General features: G+C 42.1%; 1 protein-coding gene across 1 annotated transcript in view; it reads right to left on the reverse strand.

The window, feature by feature from the left end:
- Positions 1-10,913, reverse strand: part of FKBP9 (FK506 binding protein 9, 63 kDa) — a 43,110-nt gene that overhangs the window by 12,628 nt on the left and 19,569 nt on the right. The window contains exons 5-6 of the mRNA XM_012638777.1: positions 9,102-9,291; positions 4,092-4,237 (exon numbers count right to left, since the gene is read on the reverse strand). Of these exons, the coding sequence (XP_012494231.1) occupies positions 4,092-4,237; positions 9,102-9,291 (336 nt within the window). The remainder of the gene's footprint in view (positions 1-4,091; positions 4,238-9,101; positions 9,292-10,913) is intronic.

Raw genomic sequence — 10,913 nt, forward strand, 5'->3', positions numbered from 1 at the left:
AAAAAAAAAAAAAAAAAAGTTTTCCAGGGATTTTTCACAGGCAACTAAGTTTAAGGAACACTATGTTAAATGGTCTCTAAGTGAGCAGGTGACCTTTTTCCTACCTAGCTAGGCAGACACCAAATTTGGTCAATGCAAATATAATCTCCCCTCCGAGGTGCATTGGGTACAGGGCCTTCTCCAGGGCGAAAAGGATTACACCTGGGACCACCTACATCCTGGGATCTGACGTCAGCTTGTCAGGCAGTCTCCTGACAAGGAACCCAGCTTCTCAGCCCAGGGATTCCAGGCATGAGCATTCCAAGCAGTGGAGAGGTCGAGTCACACCCAGTCTATTCAGCATCAGGTCTGTAAGTCAGCTCCTAGGAAGTTAACGTGAGTCAGTCTACCAGGTGCCTGATTTCCTCTGAGGCACAAACACATGTCTATTGAGGGCTTCAGGAAGACATAAGCTCTGTGTGGGAAGAAGTTTTGTCTGTCTTTTTCTCTGCGGAATCCTCAGCACTTAGAGCAGGGTCTGGTCATGAAGACACTCAATGAATCTTTCCTGGATGGGCAAATGGAGATGGGGTCTCTGTTTTCTGGGCCTATAAAAACAGAGACCCCTCCTGCCTTGGGGCCTCGAGCTCCACTCGTCTATCCTTCTCTGACTTCCACAAAGCCATCTATAGGTTAAGCGTAGAAACGGGTGCTGACCAACAAACAGGTGAAAACAATCCAACATTTCACTGTGGCCCCAACATCAGCCTCCTCTCTGAATAAACCCTTAGCCAATGCAGAAGTAGATATTCAGTTTTCACCAGTCTGCCTCCTCAAGAAGAGACACAGAGGACAAAAATATAAAGGCAGCCGGCTAGGAAACTGTCGCTCCTGGTGGGTATCAGAATGTCCTGAATGTCCTCTGAGAGCTCTGGGACTCTGGTTTGAGTTCTCAGCGCTCTCCATATGTGAGTATCAACAAGTCACTGTAGATGGAAACTCAATTCTTTCTGTCTGCCGAGGACACACGCAGGTCAGAAAGCCCCAGGTCATTAGGACACTGCTATGAACTGGAAAAAAAAATGAAAAATAAAAAACTAGGACATAGCTATGAACTGAAAAATAAATAAGTGAATGAATGAAAGCCCTGGGTCCAATTCCGGCTTCATCACTGATTAGCTTCTGTGGCCTTGGACAAATGACTCAAACTCTCTGGGGCTCATTATCTTATCTAAAGCACGAGGATAATAATAGCTCAGAGGATTGTTTCCAGGTTTGAATGAGTTCAGGTGCAACAAGTCCCAGACACAAAGTAGGTAAAACAAGTTATTTTCTTCACTTTCCTCTCTTTCCTAAAAGAGTGCTAGAAAGGTCATTTGGAAGTTGGGTAATGACAAACCACCGAGGAAGCAATGATTACACAAACTTGCAGACAAAATCCATTCCCCACTGCAGCGCTGCAAACACATCTAAGTATCCTAGTTTCAGGGCTGACCCCATGGAACAAAGCAAACAGCAGAAAGGTCCAGAACCTTTCTCAGAAGGCCTACCCCTTCCTCTCCACCAAGCCTGCAAAGGAAAGCAGCTACAACAAAAGGAAATGCCGACAGAGGCTGAGAGCCCCACGGAGAGCCTGGCAATTCATTCCTTCCACAAATATTTGCTGAACGCTCACTATGTGCCGGGCCTTGGGGAATGTGGCAAGGAAGCCACAAACTAGATGGATTCTGCATCCTGACACCCTCTGGTACAATCCCTCAGGGCCCAGCATTAGACCCTATGCAACTCCCACAAAGAGGCCTTGGTGGTCGCAGCTCAGGAGAAGACAGATGCAGACCCCACATGCACGAGAGCACTTGGGTTTGACTCCTCAGGGTACCCTCCCCGCCAGCAACATATGACTCAGGATGAAGCAGTCTCATGCCCAGAAGATTTATGAGCTTCCCAGAGCCGTATATAGTTCTTTGCAGAGCTCTATTTCATACTTGATGGAAAACCAAAAGGAAAAAAATAATTTAAGCAAATTTGTTTTCCATCAATACATTCTTTTTAGAGAAAGAAAGGATTAGTCCCTCAGGTCAGAATGAAACAAGAATACTCAGAAGGTATTTACCTGTTTCTGTGTGTATTTGCCTGAAAGTAGAAATTTACATGATCAAAACAATAGTGCATCAAGACACTGAACGAGCAGCACATGAAGCAAGGCCTAACGAATGTATCTCAAGCCACGATCTCCTGGGGCTTAATAAACCAGAAATTTAAGTCAGGGAGAAAAAAAATCTTTCTCCATGGTACACCCCAGTTTCTAACCAACTCTACTGGGAAAAATCTCAAGATCTATATATCGGTAGAAATCAGAACAGGGTTAACAAAATGAATGTGTAGAGCCAGCAAGGCCAGCCAGAATTCCATCGGCAAAAGAACCCAGAAGCAAAATAAATACTGCACCAACTCTTCCTAAGCAAGTTAGCAAAAAAATAGTATATGAGAAAAAACATCCATAATTGAGAAAGAAAACGTGGTTTGGAATACTATGCAGCCATTAAAAATATCTGCAGGTCAGAGTTACTCCACTCTCTCCCCCCTATGGCAAGATCCTGTTGCAGTGGTCCCCACTAAGAAAAAAGAAAAAAAGATATCCATTGACATAGAAAGTTGCTGACAACAAATTGGATGAAGAGAGAAATGACAATGTACAGATGATCCCATTTTTGTCATTATTTATTGGTATAGGTAGATGTATTTTTTTTTAACCTATACATACAAGGGCTGTCTGGAAAGTATCCAGCCACTGTTAATATAATGAGAATGGGTACGTGGCTGGATACTTTCCAGATAGCCCCCAGGTACGCAAAAGTACAGAAGGATGTTTGCTTCATGGTTATATTAGGTTCCTAATGCTGCTATAACAAATTACCACAAACTTGTAAGTTTAAAACAATGCAAACCGATTCTAATTCTGGAGGTCAGAAGTGTAAATTCGAGGTGTTTTTAGGGATGTGCTCCTTTTGGAGGCTTCAGGAAAGAATATGTTTCCTCACCTTTTCCAACTTCTAGAGGCCACCCTCACTCTCCAATGGTGGTGGCCCTTCCTCCAACGTCTAAGTCAGCAGCTTGGCACTTTCTTCCTTCTGACCTCCTGCGTTCCTCTTACAGGGACCCTTGTAAGTATTTCAAGGCCACCTGGATAATCCAGGATACTACCCCTGTATCAACATCTTGAACTTAATCGCATCTGTAAAGCCCCTTTTAACAAGGTAACATACTCACAGGTTCTGGGGATTAGGACGTGGACATCTTCTGGTGCCAATATTCTGTCTACCACATTAACATTTACAATGTTTATTTCTGGGTGGTGGGGTTATGGGAGATTTTTGTTTCGTTTATCTATATTTTCTTTTTCTAAACTCAACACGTATTATCTGTGTAACTTTTAAAAGGAAGTTTACTATTAGGGTGACAAAACTGTCCTAAAACTTGATTTGGTGATGGTTGCACAACTCACTAAATTTACTAAAAATCATTGAATTGTATATTTAAATGGGTGAATTTTAGGGTATGTAAAACAAAAACCAAAAAGGAACTTCTGCGCTTACTTTCAAATGGTTCTGCCAAAAATAAAATAAATAAATGTAAAAGGAGATCAAATATACCAAGATGTTAACAACTGAGGAAACAAAGTGGAATTTACTGTCCAGCTCTTTCAACTTCGTTGTAGGTTCAAAAATTTTCAAAAGGAAAAAGAAAATGGGCAGAAGGAATAAGGAGAAATAACAGAATAACTCCAGAAACTTCAGTCTATTTGGGCATTCTAGTCTTAAACTGGACTTTAGCTTCAACGTTTTTGGTCTCAAGAAGCCCTCCCCATTCAGACCGCATGTCCCATGCCTGTGGTCCCAGCTACTCGGGAGGCTGAGACGGGAAGATCACAAGGCCAGGAGTTCGAGGCTGTATGCACTATGACAGCGCCTGTGAATAGCCTCTGCACTCCAGCCTGGGTGACACAGTGAGACCCTGCCACTAAATAAAAGAAAAAAAAAGAGAGAGAAGCAGCCCTGTTCCGAGCCACGTGGAAGAGGCCACAGCCAGCGAGGCAGGTGGATGATGCTCACCTCTTCCTTCCTCTCCATACCCCAGGTGAGGGGGGACCACAATCCTTCGCTTCTCTCCAATGCAAACACCAAGTAAACCTTCATCCATCCCAGGAATCACGTAGCCCTGCCCAATGTAGGTGTCAAAGGTGCGGTTCCGAGAGTAGCTAGAAAAGAAGGAAGGTCATTCGTGAAAAACACAGCAGCTGTATAAATTAGTCAGGACCACGATGATGTAAAGGAGCATAGAGGCCTCCAGACCCGAAACGGGATAAACCATAGCCAGGAAACACGCTCCCCTGGAATGGAGAATAAGGTCCCCACACAGCCATCGGCACAAACAGTCCCAGAAACAAGCCATCCGACCCTCTGGTTTGGTCAGGTTATGAATGCAGCGTGGGTTATGAGAAGCACCACACAGAAATGGAGCTAATGTAAACCAGACTGCACCATTGGTAACCATGTTGAGTTAATGAGAAAAGCAAAAAACACAGTCTTATCAGAAATTAAGAATGTGTCACAAGGACAATGTCTCAGGTATGTAAAACGAAGGTATCTGTATATGTGGGACATGAATATTCTGACTGCCAGAAAAGTAGCATGTATCCCAAGGGCAATTTAATTCTGCAGTCTCTCCCACAGCCTGGACGAAATACCCCTCCTGTAGCCCCTGCTCGCCAAGCTACCCCTGCGAAAACCTGGGTTTCCCAGTGTCCCTGGCAGGAGGCCCAAGTCTTCCGCTCAGAGGAGAGACCCAGCCTCTGTGTAAATTGCCAGTGGAGTCTGATTACTATGAGTTCGTTGAAAAGAGGAATCGATTCCCCAAAACCTGATGATTCCAGAATAAAATAATAAAACATCATAGGCCAAGTCTGCTATCGGGCCACACTGGCCTGCCTCCATTGTCCACACCACCCGGTGCAGATGGGGCAGAAGCTTGTCCTGACACAGCTGTCAGCTCTGCCATCACCTCCTCAGGCATGGTCGGGGCATGACTGCTCGGAGAGGACGGTCCCGCCAAGCGGGGCCAGGGAGATGAAAAGGCAGAGCTGTGGGGGCGCTCCCTTCTCAATACCCCTCGGAGTCCACACAGCCAAGGGGCATGAAGAAATGATAATAACAGATGATTTTCCTCACCCAGGAAGCAAGAGATCATCTACAAAAACCCCCACAGGGGGCTGTGGAGAAGCACCCCTTCCCCCCTACCAAGGAGAGCAGCCCCAAACCTCCTCCCCGCACACTGGCAGGAAGGCCGGGAAGGGAGCACAGCAGGGAAGAGGAGGACTGTGCCCAGCTCTGTGCATCCTCCAGCCAGGCCAGGGCTCTCACCTTCCCCCGGTTCCTACCTCTCTAGCAGGTACAGCCCACTGCTAGGCATGCAGGGAAGAGGAGGAAACCCACGAGGTGGGGTCCTGATGACGGGACACCAGCTGGTGGGAGAGAGGGCAAGTGCCTTACAGGGGAGGAGCTGCCAGTTGGACAGACGGCAAAGATTCCACAGGGTCAGGGGGACGTGGACACTGAAGGCCCAGGGAGCTGCGTACGGGAGAAGCACTGGGCCAGCAGCAAGGGCCAGGTGGAGAGGCAGGAAACAGCCTCAGAAGAGACTAGACAAGCAGCGTGGGCCTGAATAACTTTAAATGTTCAAGACAAGTAAATGGAAAACCATCCTGTTCCCCAATGGAAAAGCAGTCAATGCTCCCCTAAACTAATCTACGGAACCTTAAAATAACTCCAGTCAAAATCCCAGTGGTGTATCTGTGGAGCAAGGGTGTCAATAAAGACATTCTAAAATTCATTTGGAAAAAAATATAATTAAGGATACTGTTTTAAAGGTGCAGTATATAGCAAGCTATTATTATTGTAAAAAATTAAAATGGGCCAGGCAAGGTGGCTCACGTCTATAATCCCAGCACTTTGGGAGGCCAAGGTGGGAGAATTGCTTGAGCCCAGAAGTTCAAGACCAGCCTGGATAATATAGCCAGACCCTAACTCTACAAAAAATAAGAAAAATTAGCTGGCGTGGTGACACACACCTGTAGTTCCAACTACTGGGGAGGCTGAAGTGGGAAGATTGCTTGAGCCCAGGAGTTTGAGGTTGCAATGAGCTATGATCATGCTACTGCATTCCGGCCTGGGCAGCAGAATTTTATTGTACATGTATGGAAAACTTATTAAGTTAATAACACCGGTTTCCTATGGAGAGGGGAACAGGGACAAGGACAGGAGGGAAATTTGTCATTTTGAATCATGTCAGTGCATCACTTAGTAGAGAAAAATTATATTTAAAAAATAAAAAGAATACTCTCTACCATACAAACTAAAAAGCTAATAATAGTTAATAATAGTTAAAGGCATGATGCTAGCCCAGGAATGGATAAATCAATAGAAAAAGATAAAAATTCTAGACAAAGACCCAAACGCATGTATAAGAATTTAGTTCATAACAAATGTCACATTTTAGATCAGTGGGGAAAAGATGGTCATTCAATGAAGGATGTTGGAAAAACTAGCTAACCACTTGGAAAAAAATAAAGTTAGATCCTTCCTGTTACATTGATACCACAGTAAATTCCAGATGGATTACAGGTTTAAATACGAAAGCATTTATGAGCATGGAGAGAGTCTGTGGAAGGTTATTAATACTGGTTACCTCAGGGTGGTGTGAATGAAGGGGCTGAGGAGAAATTATTGCATTTTTTCATTACATATCTTTTCATTATTTCAATTACACAATTAAAATATATAACCTTTGAAAATTCTAATAAAGAAAATTTTTAAAGGATAAAAAAATAAAACCATTAGAGGGCTTGAAGAAAAAAGCAAATATTTACATATTCTAGGAAGGGGACAAGCTTTGTAGCCAGTCACCAAAGACAGGAAGCATAAAGGGCAAGTCCAATGTATTTAACAACATAAAAAGTTTACATTTAAAGGGTCAAAAATCAAACTAACCAAAATTAAAATGCAAGTAAACAAAAGGAAATGTTTTCAACAATGTACAACCGTAAAAAAATTAATATCTTTAACATATAGAGCTCTTTGAATCAATAAGAAACGGACAAATGCCAATACTCTCAATAGAAAAATAGGCAAAGGACCTGAACAGGTAATCACAAAAGAAGATACCCAAATAAACATTTGAAGGGATTTCAACCTCCACAGCAGTCAAAGAAATTCAATTAAAACCACAGGTGCAATTTTTCTCCTATAAATTAGCAAAGATTATTTTTAAATGACACCCAATGTTACCGAGTTTGTAGAGAATGGACACTCTTAAACTAGGATGGGCAGTAAAACCTTCCTTGGGAGCAATTTGATAATATATCAAAAGCTATAAAAATACACATAATCTTTGACCCAGAGATTCTTCTAGAAATTTACCCCTAGGAGACAATCATATATGGTAAGATTTCACTACAAAAATGATTACTGCAGCCCTAACTAAATGTCAAAAGATAGGACACAACATAAACGACAAACAACAGGGACTGATTACCTAGATTTAAGTCAAATCCATACAAGAGGATACATGCAGCTGTTAGGACAGGCTAGATCCCACTGTACTAAAAGTGAAAGCTGTTTGAAACCTAAGAAAACTGTGGTTCCATTAGGTAAATAGAAATCTGGTGTACACTGTAAAATGATCCTTTAATTGGAAATATAATTCCAAGGAAAAAGAACAGAACCAAGCTGGAATGTAACAAGTAATAATGTACACAGGCACTGAAAGACTTCTTTTTTGCAACAGAAAAAGATAAAAAATGTTCATTAAGAGGCAAATGATTATATAAATATATTCAACCAGTGGGACACTATGTAGATGTAAAAAATAAATGATTTCTCTTTATGCATTAACATGAAAAATTCCATCGTAACAAAAAGCAAAGAACAGAAAAGTACATATAGTATGCCATATACTATAAAGAGGAGAAAATAAGATAATATTTGTATTTGCTTACATCTGCATTTTTTAAAAATCCACACATTGGAAAAATAAAAAAGAAACTATCAAAAATGGTTAATTCTAAGGGGGTGTAAGGTAGACAGGGACAGGTGTACAACACATCTGAATACATGCTATGTTTTGATTTTGAGCCATATGATTTACCTTTTTCCAAAAAATTTAAATAAAAAATGTAAAAGAAAATACAGATACGAGGAACAAGAAGAATGAATTATTCAAATTGAAGAATACCACAAACAAATTCTTCTGTAATGTTTTTGGATGACTAAATACACTAGAAGTCTATCACCTCCGAGAGGCAGGGAGGTTGCTGTCGCTACTTGTTGGCTCTACAGGAAGCTAAAGGAATAGTTTCCAAACAACACATGCCACTTGAATGAGCAAGACATACCAAACTCCAGCCATCTGTACAACTGCAGGCCTTGTCTGATAAACAAAACAAAACTCCAAATAACAAAACAGGCACGGTAATTAGTCTCTACGGCACCCAGCATCCAGAAGGAATCTGAATGCATCCAACCAGTACCCTCCAGCTGATCAGCCTTTGGAGCTGGCAAAGCACCTTCATACATCTTACCTCTTTAATCTAACCATCTCTTTGAGAAAGGTGCTAGGACAGGGAAAAAACTGAAGTCCAAGGAAGTCAAACGCTGTCCAAAGTCACACAGCTACTGCACCACAGACAGGAACTGGAACCCAGGTCTCTGACACCAAGCCCATCCTTTGCCCAACGTACCTCTCTGACCTCACTTCTGGCCACTCCCCATCTTGGACCCCAACCTTTGGTTTAGATATGGACAGCTAAGCATAGTATAGCGGGGTGGTGGGAGTCTAGAGTCAGCCTCTCCTGTTTTCCTGCAGACCCACCTAAAACAGACCCCAAGAAAGAGAGTGTTATAACAGTCTAGGAAGAAACCCAGTATCAGAAAACAAAAACCTATATTAGAGATGAAAACACTAACTATCATGCAGCACTGACAGAGTAGTTAGACCATGGTCCAGCTAGTGATAGACTGCATTTAGTAAGACACTGGGGTGACTGAAGGCTCCAGTTGTTTCCTTACCTGGAATCAAAAAGGGTGCCATCCAGAAGGGTAGCATTGTAATGATATCTGAGAAAGTCCCCGCTTTGACTTATCCGCTCACAGTTTTCAGGTACTACCTTGTTCTCAATGGAAATGCTGTCCTTGGGGTTGTGGAGGTCCAATAACGCAACATCAAACACCAGAGATGCCTGTCCAGGAATGTCTTTCCCTAGAAGGGAATGGAACATGATGATTAAATTAGGACACAAGATTGAGGGAGTACTTTACAACTCTATACCCTCTGGGTTTGTGTTACTCATTCCTTGAAGTTTTTAAGCAAAGGAAACAAATGTTTCCCAGGTATGGTGTAGTCCCCCATGGTGTCCAACCATGGGCCAGTGGATATACTCTAAAGCCTGACTTACTCAGGAGAAGGAGCAAACTGGTATTAATGACATAAGAGACTACCATGACCATATTTTCTGTGCTCATGCTGGAAAATCAAAGCTCTATGTGGGTGGCCATGCACCCACATGCAAGCCCAAATGCATACCTCTGTGGGTTTCTGTTTGTGTACAAATGCAAATCACAGACATTTAAAGGCACAAATTCCAAAGCTCTGGTCTGGTTCTGGAGAACTGTACACAGACTTGTTCTTTGGAACCAACAGTCAATATTTTTAAGAGGCCGAATGCAAAATTCAATCCTCTAAGTGTATCCAAAACAAGACATAAATAAATGAAAGTTAGCTAAGATAACAGAGAAGAAAATGGCACACACAATCCAAAATATAAATGGTCCTCAAATCATTTCTATCTCACTTAATGGTACTGCTTCTCTTGGATGTTCCTGACAGTGAGGACGTATTAAAACATCTGCAAAATGAAATCGACATGAAGAGATAACAGGGCACTAGTTCTTCCTATAAAGATCAACATCAACCAATAAATAACTCTTAAATCCAGTAATTTGGGATAAAAGAAAGTTAATGCTCAAACCAACTACCTCAATGCTCTTGCTTGCCATTTGCTATGCCATACAAGGAGTAGGCCTGGGTGAGGGAGCGGATAACAGGCTCAGCCTGAGATCCTTCAAACGGCCCCTTGGCAGACCTCTCGGGTCTCCCTGTCAGAGAAATGATGAAACCTGCCGAAAGCAGGCTGCTGAGTCAGCCTCTGGAATGCAAGGTGTGGTCAATCTCTGAAGCATGTGTGAGATAGAATATTAATCTTTTGTACTTTTCTGTATCTTTTAATTTAAGAGAAAAAAGAGAGCCTTGAAAGTAACCCCAGAGTTGAAATTTTTCTAGCAGTATCATGTACTGAGTATTTTCTAGAGCAATTTTACTGAGATATAATTCACATACCATACAATTCACCCATTTAAAGTTATACTTGGTAGTTGAGCACAGTATTCAAGCATTAAAAAATAACTACCTTAAATATACCATTATTTAGTTAAGATAAATAAATAATATTCCTCATATTAGGCTTGCATCTATTATAGTTTTGTTGCATGGATGATGCCAAAAGGCTCTGGGAGCCAAGATGAATGAACGTCCTGTTGCCAAGGATGAGAAAATTTGAACATCAATAAAAATAATAACTTATATCTCAGGGTGGGGACAATTAAGATATATTAAGATATGTTTACAAAAGTAGTTTATTTTTCTTTTAGTAGGGAATTCCACCCTCCCTCCCTCCTTTTTAAGAAACTGTCTGGAGATCCCCAGAATGTAAAATACATAAGAATAGAGGCAGATAGGAGGCAAGACTGAGCCCCATCCACCCAGGCTCCAAGCAATTCTCTTGCCTCAGCCTCCCGAGTAGCTGGGACTACAGGTATGTGCCA

This window comes from Propithecus coquereli, unplaced genomic scaffold (genome assembly GCF_000956105.1).
Source record: "Propithecus coquereli isolate 6110/MARCELLA unplaced genomic scaffold, Pcoq_1.0 Scaffold134, whole genome shotgun sequence".
Lineage (NCBI taxonomy): Eukaryota > Metazoa > Chordata > Mammalia > Primates > Indriidae > Propithecus > Propithecus coquereli.